Here is a 24,381-nt window from a genome sequence, read left to right as displayed (position 1 = left end):
TTTGAGGCAGGAACACCCAGCCCCTGTGGGATGGGTGGTACCGATGTCAAACTTCCACTTGCCCCAGGACCACCGGTGGAGTCCACTGTACCATGTCATGCTAGCCCAATGCAATGTTGCCACCTGGAAGGATGCCCAGCAATGTAGGAAGATGTTGAATGCCATTCTCCAGTCTTCCAGGGTAGGTGCTCCCATCTTCTCTCCATTACCTCACACTCATTCTCTCTTTGCGACTGGACGCACCTCCCAACAAAGCTCATGTGCTACTACCATCAGTATTGCCTGCATTTCCTCTCTCACTCTCACTCCCCCTCACTGCCTCCCCACCCCACCATCCCTCACTCTGTGAACCTGTGTGCCCCTGGTGGTGCCCACTTACTCATTCGGGACACCTCCCACCTGCACCAAGAGCTGTGCCCCCCACTTCCATCACCCATAATACCTGTCTCTAATTGCAGGAGGAAAATTCACCCTGCAAGGGCAGAAAGAGTCAAGACGGGTCGTAGGCATCCAAATTTCAGCTGCTCACTTTTTATGTAAGAGCATCCTAACTCCTACCGTCTTGACTTACTGTGCCAGAATCCCCTAAGTGAAAATTATTGGCTTTAACTTCACTGTGGCCTGCTGGCAACTAAACCTCACTTCCTTCCTTTGTGTCTGCAACAAACAGCAAGGCAAGTCAGAAGTAAAATGAACCAGATTTCTCTTGCTGAAGGGATAAAGTTCAAAAAGGCAAGACAAAGCAATACAAGACAGGGATGCTTGGAGCATCCAGGTAAGCTCAGACTCATTGAGAGCAAGCAAACAGGCTGGATATGCGGTCTGGATCAGTCTATGAGCTGGGCACATGTCCCTGGGTGCACGGTATCTTAGTTGCAGCGTTACAATGATAATAGCTGCTGTAGCCTGAGGTGCAACATTGAATTGCAGAATTAATGATCCATGTGGTAAGTGGATTGGAGGTGTGCCATGAGAGTTTTTAGAAGCTGGCACATGTTGCATGTCAATGTCTGTGGATGTGGGGTACATGTGGGCAGCATGTACAGAGCATTTCCCAAGACAATTCTGCCTGGTGTCTAACCCTGGGGTTCTTTTCAGCAAGCAGTCAGCTGAAGTAGCTGGGTACTCGTTCTGACTTCCCACTCAAGATTTCTTGATGTCTAGTTTGTTTGGCATTTTTGTTAAGACAGGAGGCTGAATATTAATGGAGTGATTTGGACCATGAATCAAGTGCTTAACAAGCTATAACTGCCCCTCAATGGCAAATCATCAATACCTCATGAGAAGCTCATTATTGGAGCCCGCAAAAGCAGCAAATTATGGAGTAGTGTATTCCTGATGTTGAGACTGGCCTCACTGTACTCCTTGTCTGATTCTGCCATGAGTCTCAACATAGCCCTTGTTCGTCGGACCTCTGTAAAATTCCTCCCTTTGCAATTTGAAATTCTTGTGTACGCCAGAGATGTTTGGAAGGGGACCCTAACAGGGAAGACAATGGAGCAGCAAGGACCAGAGTTTATGGTGGTAATCCTTGAGGCATAGCAGAAACACATCCCAAGGAAGAAGAAGCAGACTAAGGAAAGGATGAGGCGATCATGGCTGATGAAGGAAGTCAGAGAAAGAATACAACCATTAAAAAGGCATATATGGTGGTGAAGATTAGTGGGAAGCCAAAGATTGGGAAGACTTTAAAAAACAAAAGGACAGCTAAAGAAGCAATAAAGGAGGACACGATGAAATATGAGGATAAGCTAGCTAGTAATGTCAAAGAAAATTGCAAGAACTTTATTTAGCTGTATAAAAGGTAAGGGAGAGGTAAGAGTAGACTTTGGACGGCTAGAAAATGAGGCTGGAGAAGTAGTAATGGGGAGCAAAGAAATGGCAGAGGAACTGAATAGATACTTTGCATCAATCTTCGTGGTGGAAAATACCAGAGATTCAAGAGAGTCAGGGGGCAGGGGTGATTGTAGTGGCTATCACTGAGGAGAAGGTGCTGGGGAAGCTGAAAGGTCTGAAGGTGAATAAATCACCCAGATTTGATGGAACACACCCCAGATTTGTGAAGGAGTTAGCTGAAGAGATTGTGGAGGCATTGGTGGTGGATCTTTCTAGAATCACTGCAGTCAGGAAGGATCCCAGAGGACTGGAAAATGGCTAGTATAACACACCTGTTTAAGAAGTGAGCTTGACCTCAGACTTTGGTAAGATATGAAAGTCTGTTTTTAAGGATGAGATTGCAGAGTATTTAAAAATGCAAGGCGAAATAGGCTAAGTGAGCATGGCTTTGTCAAGGGGAGGAATTCTTTGAGGTAATGAGCAATTTAGATAAAGGAGAACCATAGGACATGATCTATTTGGATTTACAGAAAGCCTTTGGCAAGGTGCTGCACAGGAGGCTGCTAAATAGGATAAGTGCCCATGGCGTTAGGAGCAAGGTTCTTGCATCGATACACGATTGGCTGACAGGCAAAATGTAAAGAGTGGGAATAAAGGGGTCTTCTTCAGGACGGCAGTCAGTGACTAGTGGATTTCCGCAGTGGTCTGAATAAAGGAACTGAAGGCATTATTGCTAGGTTTGCAGATAACAAGATATGTGGAGAGGACAGGTCGTGTTGAGGAAGTAGGGAGGCTGAAGGACTTGTACAGGCTAGGAGAGTGGGCAAAGAAGTGGCTGATGGAATATAATGTGGGTAAGTATGAGGTCTTGTATTTTGTTTGGAAGATCAAACTACTTTCTAAATGGAGAAAGGCTTTGGAAATCTGAAGCACAAAAGTACTTTGGAATCCTAGTTCAGGTTAACATGCAGGTTCAATTGGTAGTTAGGAAGGCAACTGTAATGTTACCATTAATTTTGAGAGGGCTACAGAGTAGGGATGTACTGCTGAGATTGTATTAGGTTCGTGTCAGATCAAGAATGTCTTGAGCAGTTATGGGCCCCTATCTAAGGAAGGGTATGTTAGCATCGGAGAGTGTCCACAGGAGCTTTACAAGGATGAACCCAGGAATGAAGGGCTTGTCATGTGAGGAGCAGTTGAGGACACTTGGTCTGCACTTGATGGATTTTAGGAGGAAGAGGGGAATCTCACTGAAAACTTTAGAATACTGAGAGGCCTGGATAGACTGGATGTGAAGAGAACGTTTCCACTCATAGGAGAGACTTGGACCCGAGAGCACAGCCTCAGAGCAAAACGGTGATCCTTTAGAACTGAGATAAGGAGGAATTTCTTCAGACAGAAGGTCCTGAATCTATGGAACTCATTGCCACTGAAGCTGGGGAAGCCAAGCCATTGAGTGTATTTAAGACAGAGATAAATAGATTCTTGATTAGGAAGTACATCAAAGGTTATAGGGTGTAGGCAGAAGAATGGCATTGAGAAACATTACAGCCATGATCAAATGTGAAGCAGACTTGACAGCCTAATTCTGCTCCATTATTTTATGGTTTGTCCTGACAAACATATCTCTTATTCAGCAACACTCAAGCTATCTGTACCAAGCAACCAAACATTAAAATTTGTCTTTCCCTGAATATTTATATATATGAATGCATTTTAGTTCCTTAAAAATTAGTAGTACACATTTTGTTATCCATTTGTTTACTTTTTTGTGGAATTAACACCAAATATTTCATTTTTAAAGTGAATTTAAAATTGGAGGTATTATAGTGCTTAAAAACAGTTTTAAAAAATCAATGTTAAGAACAGAAGCTGGGTGTATTTATATTTGTACAAACAAGAAAATGAATGCAAAAAAAGGAAGGGAAAATATATTTACTTTATAGTGATTTTCACTGTTCTGTTGATGAGTGTAAAGTCACACTTGCATTTTTTAATGAACTGCAGGTTGATGACTCCTTTTCCAGAAAAGAGTCCTAGCCTGTTCAGTAATTCCTGACAGATACAACCTTCTAACTTTTGTGTCAATGATCATGATTATTTTGGACCAAATTATTATTTGAAAATGGTAAAGGGGACAATTCTTCATAAAGCCACACGCTAAGCTCATATACAGATCCTTGTGAGCATCAAGCTTCCTTTACAGTCACTAAAGATTTACATGGAAGTTATCAGAAATGAGAGACTGTATCCATCAGAACTGTTGAAAGATAATGACAGGGATGACCCAGCATAAATGATTTAAGACTCTGGAAGGGATAGATAGGGTAGACATGGGAAAGGAGTTTCCACTTTGGGTCAGGCCAATCTAGGTTCTATCAACATAAGACAGTCACCAACAAATCCAATAGGCAATTAAGAAGCATCTTCTTTTTAACCCAGGGAATGGTTGGGGTCAACAGCATGGATGCATTTAAGAGGAAACTGGACAGATATATGAGAAAGAAAAGAGTTGGAAGCTCTGGTGATAGGGTGAGTTAGCAATTCTCTGTCTCAGAAGGCAACTGAAGTGGGATTATTGAATATTTTTAGGACAGCTGGATGGAATTTTGTTTGGGAGGAGAATCAAGGGTCAGATGAAAACAGGTGGGAGGTAGCTCGTGTGGAAGATAAACATGAACAGTTGTGGGTCAAATAACCTGTTTCTTTGCTATAAATACTGTCTTGTGTAGATTTGTACTTTAGATGCAACTCTCATGCTCAGTCTAGACAGTATGGATGAAATCCTGACATCAGGAAAGTACTCTGTATTGGTGTAAGTTCTCCATTATAAGCTCCTTAAGCTGTCCCCATGAACTGATGATGAATTAGCATGAAGTAATGCCAGGAAGAAAGTAAGGTTTAATAAAGCTGCTAACAAAATGGAAAAGCATTGACAATGGTCATGCACAACTCCTAGATGATCATTAGCAGCTGTTAGACTTCAATTTGTCTCTCAACTACCAGAGATAGAAAATGTTTGTTCTGTTGCCAATGTTATTTATAATAAAATTTGTTATTTTCATATTGAAAAGATCCATTAGCCAATGAATGGAGTTAGGGATGGAACAAACAATATCTCTGATTCATGACTACTGTAGTACTGTACATAACTACTGTAGTAGTTCTCACTCATGATCCAAACACAGCAGATAGTGCCTCTGAATCTTAACTCAGACTGCAGCAAACAGTGTCACTGACTCATGACCCAAACTACAACAAAAGGCACCTCTGAATCATAACTAAAGCTACAGCAAAGGCTGTCTCTGACCTACATTACCACAGTGCTCTGACTCATAACCCAAACTGTAGCAACGTCTGATCCGAATTACAATAGTCTCCCTCACTCATAACTCAAACTACAAATGTGCCCCTGAGTTGTAATTTAAATTATTTTTATTTCTTTGCTGATTGAGAATCCCGGCGTTTGAAAGAATGACTGCAGTTTCAAGACGGGTAACCTGATACAGATATAGTAGGAACTGCCAATGTCGGAGAATCTGAGATAACAAGGTGTAGAGCTGGATGAACACAGCAGGTCAAGCAGCATCAGAGGAGCAGGGAAGCTGGGTCTAGACCCAAAACGTCAGCTTTCCTGCTGCTATGATGCTGCTTGGCCTGCTGTGTTCATCCAGCTCTACACCTTGTTATCTCAGATTCCCCAGCATCTGCAGCTCCTACTATCTCTGAAGGAAGTTCAGAACTGGTTTACTCAATTGATACCTGGAATGAGTGGATTGTCTGCTGTGAATGGGTTGGATAGGCCAGGCTTGATTCCACTGGAGTTTAGAAGAGTGAGTGTGGCTTGATTGAAGTGTATAAGATCCTGAATGATCTTAACAAAGTCAACATGAAACAATTTGTCTCTTTTGTAACTGAGAACAGGAGAATTTCTTTTCTCTGAGAAGTTTGTGTGACATGGGAATGGCTATCTCAGATGGCAAACAAACTGGGGTTATTGAATATTTTTAAGACAGAAGCGGATGGATTTTTTTTCAGCCGGGGAATCAAGGGATGTAATGGGTAGATGCAAATGTGTAATTTGAAACACAAATAGTTCAGCCATGATATTATTGAATGGCAGAGCAGGCCAGGCAAGCTGAATTATCTCGTTATAGAGTCATAGTGTCATACAGAATGGAAACAGACCCTTTGGCCCAACCAGTCCATAGCAACCATAATCCCAAACTAAAGTAGTCCCAGCTGCCCTCCAAACATTTCTTAATCATGAAAGAACTAAAAATGAATCAAAATAAAAATCTTAAATGACTGAAATTTAATAACCATAAGAAATCTAGAAGTAAATCTTGAAATAAGCCTGAATCTCAGGAGTAGCTGCAAGATTCATGCTACTGTCAGTCCACCATTTTAGTTCTGCCCCTATTTTGTAGATTCACATATTCGGAATATCCTGCATGAAGAAAATATTTACGAGGAACAGGAAGACAACTGTCCCTGACCTACCTGTGATACCAAGTGTAGCAGTGGCCTTTGCTGTTGTACTCCCCTCATTGTGTTTGTTTGTTGTCAAGCAAGTGAACAGTGAAGGCCTGGTAACATGCACACGCAATCTAGACTCCATCACTTCCCCTTTAATGCGGCTTTCAATCAAGACCGTGGAAACCTGGAGAAAACAAAAAGGATAACCTAGATTGATACCACACATTTCGCCAACAAACCACTGGGTTCAGAAATTGGATGTGGTTACAAACTACTTGAGACTTATCAGTGGTTAGCACTGCTGCCTCTCAGCGCCAGGGATCTGGGTTCGATTCCAGCCTCAGATGACTGTCTGAGTGGAGTTTGCACATTTTCCCTGTGTCTGAGTGGGTTTCCTCAGGGTACCCCGGTTTCCCCCCTCACAGTCCAAAGATGTGCATGTTAGGTGGGTTGGCCATGCGGAATTACTTGTAGTATCCAGGGATGTATAGCATGGATTATCCATGGGAAATGCAGGGTTACAGGGATACAGGTTGCACTTCAGACGGTTGGTGTGGACTCAATGGGTCGAATGGCCTGCTTCCACACTGTAGAGATTCTATGATTCTTATTGATGGTGCCATTTCCTAAAGAAAGCAACATGTCTGTGTCAAAAATAGTTAACTGAGATAAAATATATACAAAGTGTTTTTTAATGTTGAGGTGTGTGACTACGCCAGAAAATACCACAGTTCTAATTTCTTATTGTAGCATTATTTTAATTCAGGACATTAGATGTAGTTTAAACAGTAGGAACGAGTCCCCAACGCTGCTGAGAGGGTAACATTAATTATATACACTTGGGAGAATTTAGTTACTAACATACAGATTGTTGGAGAAAGAGAGTGATTGAGAAAGATTGAACTAGAAAGTATTTAGGCAGTTCACTTTTTTTAGTCCTTCTTCATTCTTGAATTTCTAACCCTTAAAAAGTTTTACTGACTTGATGGAAGAAGATTGACTGGTCTGTGCTGGATCCTCAGTGTTTAGTAATTTATACCAAGGTGAATTATGATCGAAGATCTATTGACTAAATATGCAACTGATACAAAGATAGGTGGAAACATTAGTTGTGAAGAAGACATAACAAGGAGCTATAAGATTGGTTCAGTGAGTACTCAGTAATCTGGCAGATGGTGTATAATGTTAGAAAATGCAAAGTTGTTCATTTTGGCAGGAAGAATTCAAGTAGAGTACTACTTACATGAAGAATGACTGCAGAAGTCTAAATGCGGAGGGATCTAGTTGTTCCAATGCGTAAGTTGCAAGAGGTTCACTAGATTGATATTTAGCCAGAATCGATGACATATGAGGATAAGTTGGACAGACTGGGCTTGTTTTTACCAGAATTCCAGAGAGCAAGGGGTGATTTGATTGAAGCTTATGGGACTCTGAATGGTCTTGACAAGGTGAACTTTGAAGGGATGTTTAGTCTTGTGGGCAAGTGCAAATACGGGTTATACTATTTTAAAATCAAAGGTCATCCTTTTAGAATAGGGATGAAGAGAAATGTTTTCATCAGACAGCTGTGTGGCTTTGGAATTCTCTACCTCAGAAGTCAGTGGAGGCACAGTCATTGAGTCATAGTCATACAGCATGGAAACAGATTGAACATAATCCCAAAATAAACTAGTCCCACCAGCCTTCTCCTTGCCTATATCTCTCCAAATCGTTCCTGTTCATGTACTTATCCAAAAGTCTTTTAAATGGTGTAATTGTAACTGCATCCACCACTTCCTCAGGAAGTTCATTTCACACCTGAACCATCCTCTGTGGAAAAAAATTGCCTCTCATAACTTTTCAAAATCTCTCTCATCTCATCTTGGAAATGTGCCCCCTCGTCTTGAAATTCCCCCATCCCAGGGAAAAGACAATTACAATTAATTCTTATCCATACTTCTCATTATTTTATAAATTTCTATCAGGTAACCTCTTAACCTCCTACACTCCAGTGAAAAAATGTTCCTGCCTATCCAGCCTTTCTTTATAACTCAAACCTTCCTTTCTTGGCAACATCCTGGTAAACCTCTTCTGAACCCTTTTCAGCTCAGCAATATCCTGCCTATAACTGGACAGCCAGAACTGGACACAGTATTCTGGAAGAGGCCTGAACAATGTCCTGTACAACTTCAACATGACCTCCTCACTCCTATACTGAAAGGACTGAGTAATGAAGGTGAACATGCCAAACATCTTTTTAACACCCTGTCTACATGTGATGCAAACTTCAAAGAATTATGTACCTGCAACCCTCTCTGTTCTACAACACCACCCAAGGCCCTAACATTAATTGCATAAACTCTACCCTTATTAGTTGTACCAAAATGCAATATCTCACATTTATCCAGATTGAAGTTCATTTGCCATTTTTCAGCCCATTGACCCATTTAGAATCATAGAGTAATACAGCATGGAAGCAGGCCCTTCGGCCCAAATCGGTCCTTGCTGACCATGGCGCCCACTCAGCTAGTTCTAATTGCCTGCATTAGGTCCATATCCCTCTAAACCCTTCCCATTCATGTATCTATTCAAATGTTGTTTAAGTGTTACTATTGTACCCACCTCAACCAGTTTCTCCAGCAACCCATTCCATATACTCACCACTGTCTGCGTGAAGAAGTTTCCTCTCGGGTCCTTCTTAAATTGCACTCCTCTTGCTTCAAACCTATTCCCTCTAGTTTTCAATTCCCCATCTCTGGGAAAAAAACTAAATGCATTCATCCTATCTATGACCTTCATTATTTTATACACCTGAATAAGGTTACTCCTCATTCTCCTACATTCCAAGGAATAAAGTCCTATCCTGGCCAACCTCTCTCTATAACTCAGGTCTACTAGTCCAGGCAACATTCTCATAAAACTTCTTTGCACACTTTCTGGTTTAATTATGTCTTTTCTATAACAGGGTGACCAAAACTCTACACAATACTCCAAACGTGCCCTCACCAGTGACTTATACAACTGTAACATAATGTACTAACTCCTACACTCAATATCTTGACCAATGAAGGCCAGCATGCTAAATACCTTCTTCACCATCCTGTCCACCTGTGGTGCTGATTTCAACGAACTATATATTTATACTCCTAGGTTCTTCTGTTCCACAACACTCCTCAGGACCTTACCATTTACTGTACAAGTCCTATCTTGGTTTGACTTTCCAAAATGCAACACCTCACACTTATCTGTGTTGAATTGCATTTGCCAACCTCAAGATTATTGAATATCTATTTGGCACAGGTAAATAGATTCTTGTTGAGCAAGAGAATCAGAGGTTATTTGAGATAAGTGAGCACCTGGAATTTGGAACACTAACAAATGAGCCACAATCTTATTGAGGGTAGAATAGGAATGATGGGTCAAGTGATCTATTTCTCGTAATTCATACGTTGGTAAAGAAATTCTCTTTTGAGGGAGCCAGGTGTGAAAAGGAGTTTCTCAGTGCTGACACATGGGAGTGAAGTGAGTGAGACTGCGAGGAGTAGGTGGAAGGTTAAGAGTGACCGAGTGACAGTCAAATAAGGGGAAGAGGAGATGATGGAGTTGTTCAAAGTGGAAGAGATGGAGAAAAAAGGAGTTGCATGTGAAAGATGGGTGAGTGTAGAGCATTGAAAAGGCCTTTTATTAACTAGAGGCTATCATAGCCATACGTGTAGCACAGGGAGTCTGTTAATAAGATGCAACAAAGGATTAATATTCAACACCTCACAAAGTTCTAAATCTGAATGTTTCTGGCTAAATATAGAACTGTTTCTCTCCCAAGACCCCACAGTAAGACGGGTTAGTGAAAGTAAAGGGTCACAGGACATATGTAAGGTCTAGGAGTTTGCAAGTACAAATGTTTGAGAGAATGAATATAGTAGCCATTTTTTCTTCCTATATCATGGCTTTACAGCCAAAACATCTTAGCGGAAAAGAAAGAAATAATTAGCAAACAGAGGAACAAAAGTAAATGTTAATGTGAGAGAATGATGCAGGAGATAGAAGTGAAGAAATCAAAGGATAAGCAACACAAAAACACCAGAGAAGGTAAGACAATGCCTAAATTCTATAATGTACTATATATAATAATGTATGGATTAGCTATGCTAAATATGGTCTTGCAAGAACAGCAGCATGGATATCCCAGAATGGTACCTGTCTTAAAAGGATTAAATAGGATGGAGTGTTTACAACAATAGGCTTGTCTTCAATGGAATTTTGAAATTTAAGCAGTGATTTGATTTTCTTTTAAATATTAAAGGGATCTGATAGCATAAAATAATGAAAATGTTTCTAGGGGTTTCACGCTAAGGAGGGTATTTTCCCATTAGCAGGAGAGATTGAAGGAGAGAATATCACAGCCTGTCGTGGTGTGAAATAATCTGCCAACTCTTGCAACCTTCAGGCAACTGATTGGATATTCAGTCAGCATGGAGTTCATGGGCAAGCAAGTGTCAGCTGCTGGGGAAGGTGGAGGTTAGGCCCTCCAACCCAAATCTTAATTCAGGTGGAGCTGGGAAAGTGTCAGTGTCCAGCCTATTTCTGTTCCTGCCTCACATCCAGGCCCAACAATTCCCCCTTAAGTGACTAAAGCCAGGAGTGTGGTTGAGAAATATTTCTGCAAGCACAAACAAAAACGAGTATGTATTTATATGGTATGTTTCATGATCACTGGACATCTCAAAGTGCTTCACAGCCAATGAAGTATTTTTGAGGGTAATGTAAGTAATAAGGAAGGGTAGAAATTTGGACCATTTATCCCCAAATGGCAGCTGATGTTGGATCTATTACTAGTTTAAAAAATGAAATTGACTGATTTCTTTAACCAAAGGAAGTAAGGCATACAGAGAAAACCCAAGCATGTCTATTCAGGTCACAGATCGGCTGTGATCTCATGGAATGGGGGAACAGTCTTGACAGGCTGAGTGGCCTCCTCCAGATCTCTAGGCTAATCCCGGATCCATCACACCATGTTCTCCCCCAGTTTCATGATCATCCAACTGAAAGACACATGAAAGACACTCACTGGTTTTCCATTCTCTAACCACTTGATGGTGGGAATAGGGAAGCCTGTGGCTTTGCATTGCAGAATCACCTCAGACCCAAAAGTGACATTCTGCGATGTGGGAGCCTTCACAATTCTGGCAGGGACTAGGAAGAAACAAAACATACATAAAGAATGCCACCAACATTAAAAATCTATCACTCAAGCAATGACATTCACCTCTTAAATTCTCGAGAGTGTTCCACTTTTATTGCAATTTTTGCTTTCTGAAAAATGGAACTTGCATCCAAATATCACCTTTCACAACTTCAAAACTTCCTGCTGTACTTTTGAAGGATAGCTACTGTCGTAATGTAGGAAGCACAGCGATTTCCTCGAACATGGTAGTACCACCATGTCATTGTCTTTCCATATTTCATGATCGTGAAAACTGAAATCTGTCTTTTGAGGTTTACGTGTTGACCAGGACAAAGGGGATAAGTCATCTGCTGTTTGCGAGACAGTGCCAAGGAATCCGCCTCAGAGTACAGGTTTGAGTGCATTATCTAAAACACAGCATCTCAGACAATGCAATGGTCACTCAGTACAGAATTGAGAAATGCCAGTCTTGATTTTTGTACTCAGTTCTATGGAGTGGTAGTTGAACCTAAAAGCTGCTTATATGGTGGTGAAAGTGCTACTCACTGACTCTCAGCAGTCACCCTTTTGTAAACCTGAATTAACTACAGTACCCATGTCTACGTTAATGGAAACATTGATTCTTAAATACTGATTAAAACAGGGGCTCGTGTGATGTCACAAGATTATACCAAATACCTGAATGGTAATATCAAACCTTCATTCTATGGCTAATTATTTTGCTGGTGGAAATGCAGCTGTATTTAAAGCGTCTGCATTGGTACAAGAGCAAAGGTGATGCTCAGCTACTTATCAGATTCCCTAATCTAATTTCTTATTAATGTTCCCAATATTATTGAGCTAATGGGTATGCAGGCATCTCTATGTCAGTAAGAGAGACTAAACGCAGTAAATAAACCCTTAACACCAGCATTCTGAGATTACAGTTCCTTCTGGAACATTTTTTCACCTTTATCTGATAGTGAGCTTAGTCTTGTGTGTCAGTGCTTAGAAATGATTAAGTTGATTTTTTACATTTATTCATGGGACGTGGCATTGCCCTGCCACTTACATGGCAAGTTAGTAGTTGACAGAGATGAACCTTTCTTTGCTTAATAGCTTCATGTGTGCACATTTGCCATCAATTTGTAATGTGATTAGTTCAATTAAAAATAGGTGGATCTATCACATGATATCTGACAGCTGATTGTGACCCAATCTTCCATGAAGGGTAACTGTGATTAAGAGTCACAATTATCTAATGTTGGCGTGCTTGTAAGATAGCAAAATGTACAAAGCACACTCACGACTCCTCAATCACAGGGAATCTGTGCTGCGAGGGGACGAGTAGCTCCCTTACAACTCACAGTATTTTGAGTACAACAGGTAGTTTTAATGAGGAACAAAAATGAAGTTGCTAGAAAAGCCCAGCAGGACTGGCAGCATCTGTGAAGGAAAAAACAGAGTTAATGTTTCGGGCCTGGTGATCCTTCCTCAGAACTTTCCAAATAGCTCTATTTAGACCCCTCAGAATTTTAGACATTTCAAATGGATCTGCTTTCAGCATCCGCTGTTGTAAAGTAAATAAATTCTACCCGTCTAACTGTTCCTCAAAACTAAAGTTCTCCAGTTCAGACAACACCCTCAACCATTTTTTCTTCTCTAATTATCTTCACACTCATGGCTTCTCTGTCTTTTATTTCTCTTATAATTGTCATGAGTTCAAATTCCAAGTTTGTCATCATCAAACCACTATTTGTTTATTTCTCTGTAGTTTCTTCTACACCTCCAGCTTTGGTAAAGTCCAGTATTTAAGGAATTGCCCCTGATTTGAGGTACTCAGTAAACTGGAAAAAAAATGTCAATGGCTGAAAGTTTTAGGTTTCACATATTGTTTATAGTCAACCTAACATGAAGGGTGAAATCAGCTTTGAATCAGCATCTTTTAAGGGCGTGGAATGTAAGATGGAATTGACTAAATCAAAGTGGAATAAACAAAATGTCCTCTGGCACCCCTTTGAGTTTGATCATAAACATTCCACAGCAAATCAGATATTGTTTCTGCTGAAGTCGCAGACTTTTAAAGTTCAACCTTTGTTTTCTACTTTGAAACAGCAACAGCAATCCCAACAATCTGCAAGATCTTCATTGTACAATCTCCCAAGGGCCAAATGCTAAGATACTGCTGCACATCTGCATTGAAATATATTACAAAGTGAAAATTTGTTTTCTTTCTGTTGTTTTCCATTTCCTCCCTCTTTTCTTCTTCCTCCTCCCTTCTGAATGGGGGTAGGCAGTTAATCTGCTTCCCAGCACCTGCCATTTGCTCCCATTCACCTGACCAATCTTCCGAATGAGCCCTGTCTTTCATTTTTCTATAATTTATCTTCCCTTCTACCCTTTCCACTTCTGTGGTGTGCTATACAAAGGGACCTGCCTTTAATTTCCCTAGCCTCTGCTGTGCGTCTCAGATTCTGCCAATTTCCTCATAACTGTGTGTTAGAGCATGAGGGAATTATAAAACAAAATTGCTCATCATCCTCTATAATTTGATGGCTGAACTTTTAGCAAGTTGACTTCCATTCAATTTTCTCCTCCCATTTCCTGAAAGCACTGATTCAGGCTGGTATGCATTTCCAGCTGTTTGTGGTACTTTATAGAAATAGTTCTTGTATGAAGCTAGAAACTGCTGGAAGCTCTTAAAATAATGAATGGAAGCATGGCAACTTGAGCCAGCTCCTGCCTGATGTCAACATATGCGCAGGGGCAGTGATGACAAGAACCAATCCTGCCCAATTTTGTCCTATTCCTAGTTTGTGACATTGAGTTCAGTTTCAGAGTCCTGCAAACTTCCTCAACTGAGTTGAGCCAGTTTAAAAATGTATCTGAATCCTTCTGGGGCCTGTACCTCTCTGTAACACACAATGGAGCTGCACAGTTAATTGGAATGAACGAATAATCTCCAATCTGTGACTAGCCGAGGACAGAATTTAGAAAATTGAAGCCTGATATGTATGACATGTAATTTTGCCCTTGGTCCTTTCACATGTTTATTTGATGGAGCATAATAACTGAACGTGGATGCTAGGTTCCTTATATTTAACCATAGATTTGAAAAAGAAGTTTCAAGCAGATATCATCTAGGCCCAATTAATTTCAAGGTTGCTAATTCTTTTTTGAAATATTTACCCCCTACTATTGTAAAGTTGAGAATTGTATTATTATCATTTACACTTCCAGATAATTAATGAAGTCAATTACACTTCTTCATCAAGAGTGAAGACTTGCAAGCCAACTCCTGTGTTCCATGATAGGACTAAAACAGGATTTATTTCTTTCCCAGGGGAGAAACGGAATATTTTAATATTAGCCTAACTTGTAAATGGATGGGTTCATGAAGTTGTTGTCTCAATTTTAATCCTTATACCATGAGATGACAGGTCAACTTTGAACTTTCATTGGACAACATCAATATTGACTTGTACTGGTCGGTTCCATATGTCATACTAAATATGGAACATAGGCAAGGGTTTGCAACCCTTTGGAATTGACTTGGATTCTCCCTGAGTTTGAAATTGCTCCCCAAGATACTGTTATGAGGCATGAATTTAAAAAAATATGTGCTTTTAATTTTCTATGAACACTCCAATTGACTGATTGTAATAAAGTTGGAGATGACCAGATGATCAACTGCAGTCAAATTTCACCCAGTCAGGTGCACAGGAAGCCTCCAATTGCTGTCCAATGGGCCGTGGGGAAGCAGGCTGCTGTAAGACTGGCAACCAGTGAGCGGGGTATGAAGACCGAGCAATTAAAAACAAAAGATGAAACCTCTAGAATACATTGAACAAAAATTGCTGGCAAACTGAATCCAGAGAATTCCACAACCAAGAAGATTATATCATCACCTGAGCAGGTTGTCAAAGGCGCACAGTTTCATTGCTCAGCACTGTGGCTCAAACCTCAGATAGTAGTCACTCTGTGCAAATTCAAACAACGAGCCCCCATCCCCCGCTCTGACGCCCAGGTTTTTGACTCAGCTTGTGGTCAGTCTTCCTAAATTGTCCTCAACACAAGACGAGTTTTGCTTTTAGCATAGCATTTGGCCCAGCGGTTAGTGCTGCCACCTCACAGCACAAGGAGCCCGGGTTCAATTCCACCATTGGGTGACTGTCTGTGTGGAGTTTGGACATTCTCCCCGTGTCTCCTCCCACAGTCCAAAGATGTGCAGATTATTTTGGATTTGCTATGTTAAATTTCTATAATATCCAGGGATGTGTAAGTTAGGTGGAGTAGCAATGAAGAAACACAGAGTTATGAGGTGGGTCTGGGTGGGATGCTTTTTGGAGGGTTAGTGTGGACTCAATGGGCCGAAAGGCCTGTTCCACACTGTAAGTATTCTATCTCTCTGCAGTGCCTTAAGGCATTTTATTTTCTGCGTGAATTGAAGGAATTGTTTCTTCTGCTATTTCCCCCTTTCTCAAGTTGTTGCTGATGCAACTACAGTTAGAATTACACAGTGTGGATGGAGCTTTCCCATTCTTTTTGAAGTGTGGAGATGTGCGTGTTCAGTAATGACAAACTCCACCAGTGAGGAAATTCACAAAATTGGTCACCAATCATCTCATTTAGAGCTGACAGACATCCTGGGTAAGTATCTGCCCAGTAGCAGGTCTTGAAGCCAATGACGTTTTTGGCCAAAACTGCCACCCAGTTGGAGGCAGGTAGGTTTTAAAGTCCATGCATTGATACCAACTCCTGAGGGGGTCCAGCACTGAGAAGGTAAGTATCTTTTATTCTTCCCTTTGCAAGATGGGGGTTGGGAAAGAGGGCTGAGATTAGGACAGAGGTATGGCTTTCAAAGGGCAACCCATAGTCCCCTGTCAGTGCTTCCATTGCCCCCAGATTGGGACTGTTGAAGGTACCCCCCTCAACTTGGCAGGAGGTCACCATGGTTTCCTAGTTGGGAAAATAGTCACCTTTTCCAACCACCAGGAAAGTGGACAATAGAGAAAGTGACACATTGAGCTCCTTAAGTGGCCACTAATTTATCACTCGAGAGTTTTAATTTCTGGCAAGTTAAGAAAGTCCTCAATGGATCTTCTCACTGAACATCTAACTGGTGATGTGGTGAAACGAGGCTACGTTTCACTCCAGGGCCAACTCACCCCATAATTTCCCCTCCAGGTAATGGAAAAATCCATGCTTAGTTTCATCTTCAATTCCCTGCCTGAGTGCAGGTCCAATCCCAAAGGTAGGGTAAGGCAGCAGATCCCAAATCCATCCCAAATGGAATAGGGATGAAATCCTGTGCTATTGGCACCAATCTGATCTAGACTAACCATCCAGCAAACCAATATCTCCTTCCTCCTAGAGATAGTAGGAACTGCTGATGCTGGAGAATCTGAGATAACAAGATGTAGAGCTGGATGAACAGCAGGCCAAGCAGCATCAGAGGAGCAGGGAAGCTAACGTTTCAGGTGTGGACCAAAGGGGGAAACAGCAGAAGAAACAATTCCTTCAGTTCACATAGAAAATAAAATGCTTTAAGGCACTGCAGGGAGACAGAATCCTTACAGTGTGGAACAGGCCATTCGGCCAAACAACCCTCCGAACAGCTTCCCACCCAGACCCACCTCATAACCCTGCATTTCCTCATTGTTACTCCACCTAACTTTCTGAAGAAGGGTCCAGACTGGAAATGTCAGCTTTTTCTGCTCTTCTGATGCTGCTTTGCCTGCTGTGTTTGTCCAGCTCTACACCGTGTTATCTCCCTCCTCCTAGCCATGTTTCCAGCAATGGACATGCACTTTAACCTGCATGCTGAAGCCTGGAGCTATGGATAATAGCTCCAATTTTCTTTCCGCTACATGGAACCTCTATCCTCCACTCTTAGCACCTGGCATATGGTGGAGGGAATTATAAGTTAAAGCTCAACCTTTTTGGCCAGGTTATGAACACACCATCCTCGGACATCATATTGGCATAGTCCCTGCTTCTGAGTAAGAAGGTGCATGTTCAAGACTCCAGGATGCGACCAACATGTTCTATTCTTTGAAAAGATAAAACGAGCACCTATTTTTTCTGCTAAATGTCTCAACCGACGGTTAAATCAACAAAATCATAATTATTTTCAATATCCCTTAAGCCCATTGTTTCCAAAAAGCTGCAGTCTGGTCAGTAAAATGCATAATTTATTTTGCGCTATACAAAGAGCATAATTACAGTTGGCCACATTCCGTGTGTAATCATATATCTGGTAGATCCTCTCCCAGGTCACTGCTATCTAATTAACGTCATGTGGGTGATCCAAACTGAGACACTGACAGTTAGAGCGCAGCAACGAAATGTGCACACCCTCTGGTGAAAATAAACGCACTCATTTCAGGGCTAGAATTTAGAACCTTTACAATTCACATATTCTTAACGAAATGTTTTATTGTTGTATCTTCAGATGTGACAGAAACAACTGAGGTGAGCTGTTAACTAGAAGCCAAACATAGCCACCTCCAACAATGAAAACCTTGAATAATAAACAGATCTTTTGAAGCAGTGAATTAATTATCCCATTAGAGCAAAGATGGATAAGATTTATAGGGATGTTCAAATCGAGGGTTTGATTGAGGAAATAAAGAGAAACTGTTTTCACTGGCAAAGGGGTGAGGTTAGGCAGCAGAAGGCAAAGACTTTAGTTCATTGGCAAAAGAGCCAGAGAGATGATAGGAGCAAGATGGTAGTTCTGAGGAAGGGTCTCCAGACCCAAAATGTTAAGCCTGATTTTTTCTTCACAGATGCTGCCAGACCTGCTGAGCTTTTCCAGCAATTCCTATTTTTGTTGTGGATGATAGGAGTCGTTTTCTTTGCACAGTGAGATGTTGTTGTCTGGAATGAGCTGCTTAAAAGCTAGCGGAAGCTGACTCAATAATAACTTTCGAAAGTGGAGTGGCTATGGGGGAGTGAAGAGGAGTAGGGCTAACTGGAAACAAAAACAGAAATTGCTTGAAGAGCTCAGCAGGTCTGGCAGCATCTGTGAGCAGAAATCAGAGTTAACGTTTTGGGTCGAGTGACTCTGCTTCAGAACTAATTGGATAGCTATTCCAAAGCTGCTAATCAGGCTGAATGAGCTCTGATAAACCAGTGCCTTGAGCATACACTCATGTATGTTTTATATGTAATACAGGGGTTTTGAAGCCAGTGTCAGCATTTACTATTAAAACCTTTCCCTTAATTATTCTTGGTCAAATTTTTATCATTTTCCCGTTGAAAACTGTTATTGATGCCTGAAAGCCTGGTGATCTGTTTGTAATGTCGTGACTGGTAATCCGTAGAAATTGCATTATATCTGGAGTGCTTCTGGTTCAAGGATTGCATCTCAGGAAGGAGATATCGACCTTGAATGAGAATGTGGTGAATGCAGAATGATATACCAGGGATAAAAGTTATAAATTATGAGCACAAGTTGAATGGACTAGGTTTGTCAGGCAAGTCATGACTCACTTGTGAATTTGAACCCAAAGTTGAAGATACTGCCATTGCACAACAAAAGCCCCTAGATTGGGGTTGCATGCCCTTGCCCATAAGAAGCAAGCTAACTGACGTGATTAAAATGTTAAAGAATCTAGTGGGTAAACAGAAAGAAACTATTTTTTTCCCATAGAAGGAATCCAGGTTGAGGGAGCAGGAGCTTAACCTTAGAACTTGGCTGTACGCAAACTGCATTTCCTCACCCAAAGGGTCATGGAAATCTGGAACTGTTTCCACACCCCAAAAAAAAAACAACTATTGCAACTGAAAGATTTCAAATTGAGATTGACTTTGTGTGGGCAAGATGTGGAGGAATGGAACCAATCAAATTAGTGACACAGATCTTGCGTTAAGATGGTTAAGGCGGCATATGGGATGCTTCCCTTTATTAGCTGAGGCTTAGAAAACAAGAGCAGGGAGGTTATGCTGGAAAGGTACAAAACACTGGTTAGGCCACAGCTAGAGTACTGAGTGCCATTCTGATCACCTCATTACAGGAAGGCTGTGATTGCACTAAGAGGGTGACTGGGCTGGAGGGGCTGAATTTTGAGAAAGATTGGATAGGCTGGAGTAGATTCCCTTGAAGCAGTAAAGGTTGAGAAAGAGGTGTACAAGGTTATGAGGGACAACAATAATGTGGATCGGAAGGCACGTTTGCTGTTGGCAGAGGGACCAATATCCAGGAGAGACAGATTTAAGGTAAGATGTAGAAGACTATGATGAGATTTGAGGATATAATTTCTTCACCCAATAGATGATGAAAATCAGGACCTCACTGCCTGAAAGGGCAGGCAAGTCAGAAAAGTTTCTAACATTTAATCAGTAGCTGTGTTCACTTGTGTTGCCACAGCCACCAGGGCTATGGGCCAAGAGCTAGAAAATTGGATTAGTGTAGCCTTTGTTGACTGTTACAGACATGATGGGCTGAATAGCCTTCTTTTACACCATAAATGTCTATGCACTGAATGGTGAAACAGGCTCAAGTGGCTTCATCCTATACCTTTAGACAACTTTCCCTAATGGCATGAAGTATACAAACACAGTAAATATTCATTCTATCAGTGACACGTATATCACTGTTTCCTGTCACTTTCCTCACTGAGGGGCTTCTCTCTGCTCCAGTACCTGTTTTTGCTTCTATTGTTCATTTTGAAACATCCAATTTTTTGGATGATTCTGATTTAGATCAAGAATAAGGGATTTCTCTGAATGGCTGTCCTGACAAAACAGATCCTAGATTCATTTAAAGGGCTATACCCGACATGACATTCCAGTTCCACAAGACATTTGTAGCGGAGGAGTTGAGGATACCTTTGATGTCTTGCTGAGTTTCATTTCCTTCTATCACCATAAAGAAACAAGAAGCACGTTAAAATGAGGAAAGCTTCCAGGAAGGCAGAAAACATAAATTCAACAGCGGGTTTCAGAATCAATATTGTTAATCAAACCACAGGAACCATGTGCAAAAGTGAGTAAGTGGAGCATTAGATCACACACTGTCATGTGCTATTTTAACAATATTCATCTCTAACTACAATATACACTGTGGACTAAGGAAAGGAGACTGGAGTCTGCTAATGTCTACAAGACTCAATGCTCACTAAGAACTTGGGATTGGTACAGAATGTGAGAGGATCTGATGATCTTGATTAGTGACATAAGGGATCTGCTAGCATGTTGTGAAAACCTTTCTGTATGTGATGTTGGTGGAATTGATTCTATATCCAGAAGCTCACATAGTCAATGATAATTCTCAGCCTAAATTGAATTTGGCTGAGTAACAGCACTTAGCGTTAGAAGAACATAAGGAGCAGGAGCAGGAATGTGCTATCTGGCCTCTTGAGCCTGCTCTGTCATTCAGCTAGATCATGGGTTGATTTTTTTGTGGACTCCGCTCCACTTACTCGGCCACTCACCATAAAGGAATTAAGGAGCTCACAAAAAGATCAGCGACAATCTTATTGAATGGCAGAGCAGGCTCAATGGGCCAGATGGCCTTTTCTTGCTCCTATTTCTTATGTTATGCTCTTAAGGAAACTTTTGATAATGTTGAGTGTCGCAATGATGTGTTGCCCCTCACTGCCAATGCCGAAACCTCTGCCAGTTAGCATGCAGTCAATCAGTCAGCGCTGATGCTTCGAGTTGATGTGAGCCAAGCAAGCTCTTTGTCAAGCCAGAAAAATCACACATGACTTTCACGAGGCAATGTTAACAACAGCATGTTAATAATGGCTGAGATATTCCCATCCCTTTCCCACCAATCATGGCGGTAAACCTTAGTTGTGGAACACATTCCTATTAGCGGCTTCCACTGGTGTTTCTACAACAGGAGGTGGGTTTAGGTGGCTTGCGGCACGTCTCGAAAAGCCAGGGCCCTTCATTAACATATTTAAATCGGGCACTGACTTGGTAATGAGAAACCTGATTTAAATTTAATGCCCACCAACTGGTTAATCCAGGGGCTCGGAAAACCCAGAGCGCAGCTACAGATCTGAGTTTTTGTTCTCAGAATGTAAGCGCCTTTTCCAGCACTACTTGTGGGCCAGAAAGAATGGGAATGTTTCCTTCATTCCCCACCACACAAAAAAATTCCCAGTCCCATTAAAGAGAGAAGGAAGGTTAGCACATACATAGAACGTCTCATGATGACTTTATTTCTCAAAGTGCTTTACAGCCAATGACGTACAATGAAGGGTGGTCACTGTTGAAATGTAGGAAACATGTTGAGCTCAGCAAATTCCCACAATTTTCAATGTGATAATGGCCAGATAATCTGTTTTTTTTAACATAGTGACTTTGGAATAAATATTGTCTAGGACATGAGGTATGTCTTCCCAACAATTCCTTGGAACAGGTTCATGGCATTGCTTACATTCATTCAAGCAAGCAGATGGGGTCTCATTTTAATGTTTCACCCAAATGATAGCATTCCTTCACCACTGTACTGGACTATCGGCTCTAATTTCGATGCTCAAGCTCTGAGACTTGAACCTAGGATCTTCAGGTTCAGCGACAAACATCCTGCCGATCGCGTCACAGATGACAGACAAGAAGCCATTCAGCCCCTCCATGTTCCACCTCTCAAGCCCGATTTCCTACTTTACCCAGAGATCATTGTTATAGGGGGACATTCCTATATTTCCACAGTTGTGCCTGTCTACTGATAATGTCCCAGTAAGCTATCAGCCGACTGATCAATTGTATGGGGCAATCTGGCTGTTACAAATGAAATATAAGTAGTTCTAGGCTTTTCCCCTCTTATCTAGATGGGTAGAATGTGGGCACAGTGGTTAGCACTGCTACCTCACAGCGCCAGGGACTCAGGTTCGATTCCACCCTCGGGTGACTGTGTGGTGTTTGCACATTCTCCCTGTGTTTGTGTGGGTTTCTGCCGCATGCTCCGGTTTCCTCCCACAGTCCAAAGATGTGCAGGTTAGATGGATTAGCCACGCTAAATTGCTCTGTAGTCTCCAGGGATGTGCAGGCTCAGTAGATTAGCCATGGGAAATGCAGGGTATCGGGTAGGGTAGTGGGTCTGGATGGGCTACTCTTCAGAGGAGCAGTGTGGACCTGATGGGCTGAATGGCTTCTTTCTAAATTGTTGGGATTCTATAATCTGTACTCTCCTCATCCTTTTCACCTGACTGTAAATCAATGGCTTGCTCTGCTATTCAACCACGTCATGAATTGAGTTTGAGAAATGACTTCACATTGGAATTAAATTAACCACGATTCCCACAGAGCTAAAGGGTTGTGAGATGATGGTAAGGGATTAAATCTATAGCAGAGATTAAAAAGGCTGATTTCTGAGACAGTAATGGAGATGTGATGGTGCTCATAATTTGAATGGTTCTATCCTGAAGTTTTCAGCTGTTGAAAACAAGAAGTTAGATTTTTTTATTCCCCCAATTTCAAAGGTGCATCACAGGAAAACGTTTGAAGTAAGGGTCAGTTTTTTTGGGGGTTTTAGGCTAAACTGATTTTGAACATAATTAAGAACTGGAATTTTATTCTTCAGAACTGACGACTGATTTTCAGGTTGAATGTTTTGCTTTCTAGGGAAGGTGATGGCATTGGTAACTTTGCTGTACTATTAATCTAGAGAACCCAGGATAGTGCCTTGTGTGCATTGATTCAAATCTCATCCACACCACTGGTGAAAATTAAATGCAATTAATGAAATCTTTGATTGAAAGTTAATCACAATGAGGGGAGAATCCATCTGATTCACTAATGTCCTTTAGTGACAGAAATCTGCAATGCTTCTCTAGTCTGACCTATTCTAGAACCACAGCAATGTACTTGATTCTTAACTGCCCTCTGAAATAACTTAGTTCAGGGACAACTAGGAACAGGTAGCAAATACTGGCCTAACCAGTAATGTCTGTCCTCCATCAAATAATGAGAGAAAATGACTAAAAACCGAAAGAGCTACGGATGTCATAAATCAGGAACAAAAACAGAAGTTGCTGGAATAGCTCAGCAGGTCTGGCAGTATCTGTGAAGAAAAAAATCAGAGCTAACATTTCAGGTCCGGTGACCCTTCCTCAGTTTTAATTTTTTCTTCACAGGTACTGCCAGTCCTGCTGAGCTTTTCCAGCAACTTCTGTTTTTGTTTCTGATAGAAAAGGATTACGAGCTAGTAATCTTATGTATTTGTTTCTCAATACAGTTTGAGTTTATGTGTTTCAATTAAAAACATGACTTCCATTTAGATAATGCCTCTCATCTCCTCAGGATGTACCATATGCTCTTTTCACAAATTGAATGTTCTCGTCACTACTGTATTACAGGGAACAAAATCAAGAAATAACATCTTGCATTTTGCTCTATGTAGCTCATGCCATGGTGGCTATTAACAATTTTTTTAAGACCATTGGCTGACTGTTGTAATTTGGGATCACAATAGGGAGTGGTGAGAAATAGAGAGGGATGAAACCATAGAGGGGTTTGAAACCAAAGATAAAATTAAAATGTTGCTGTAGGTCAGGAGTGTGAAGGAGAAACATAATATGTGGGCATGTAAAACAATTTTTGTAGTTGTGAGAATAATTCTGAGCTGGATATGACATTTTTGAAAGCTCAATTACTTCATAGGGTTGCTACAGTGAAAAAAGAGGCCATTTGGTCCGTCAAGTCTGCACTGACCCTCCAAAAAGCATCCCCCCCCATCTCTGCGTTTACTATGGAAACCCCATCTAATCAGCACATCCCTGGACACTATGGGCAATTTAGCATGGCCAATCCACCTAACCTGCTCATCTTTGGACTTTAGAAGGAAACCAGAGCACCCAGAAGGAACCCATGCTGACACGAGGAGAACATGTAAACTTCACAGTCACCCAAGCCAGGAATTGAACCCAGATCCTTACTGCTGAGAGGCAGCAGTTCTAACCACT

The 24,381-nt window shown here is 41.3% G+C and overlaps 1 protein-coding gene across 1 annotated transcript in view; it reads right to left on the bottom strand.

Annotated features, from left to right (window-relative positions):
* The window catches only part of musk (muscle, skeletal, receptor tyrosine kinase), a 183,997-nt gene that overhangs the window by 123,355 nt on the left and 36,261 nt on the right, over positions 1–24,381 (bottom strand). Inside the window, exons 6-7 of the mRNA XM_048525285.2 lie at positions 11,363–11,487; positions 6,340–6,499 (exon numbers count right to left, since the gene is read on the bottom strand). Coding sequence (XP_048381242.1) covers positions 6,340–6,499; positions 11,363–11,487 — 285 coding nt within the window. The remainder of the gene's footprint in view (positions 1–6,339; positions 6,500–11,362; positions 11,488–24,381) is intronic.

This window comes from Stegostoma tigrinum, chromosome 3 (genome assembly GCF_030684315.1).
Source record: "Stegostoma tigrinum isolate sSteTig4 chromosome 3, sSteTig4.hap1, whole genome shotgun sequence".
In the NCBI taxonomy this organism is placed as follows: Eukaryota; Metazoa; Chordata; class Chondrichthyes; order Orectolobiformes; family Stegostomatidae; genus Stegostoma; species Stegostoma tigrinum.
The sequence above is the reverse complement of the archived record's forward strand: the minus strand, read 5'-3'. Positions and strand labels throughout refer to the sequence as shown.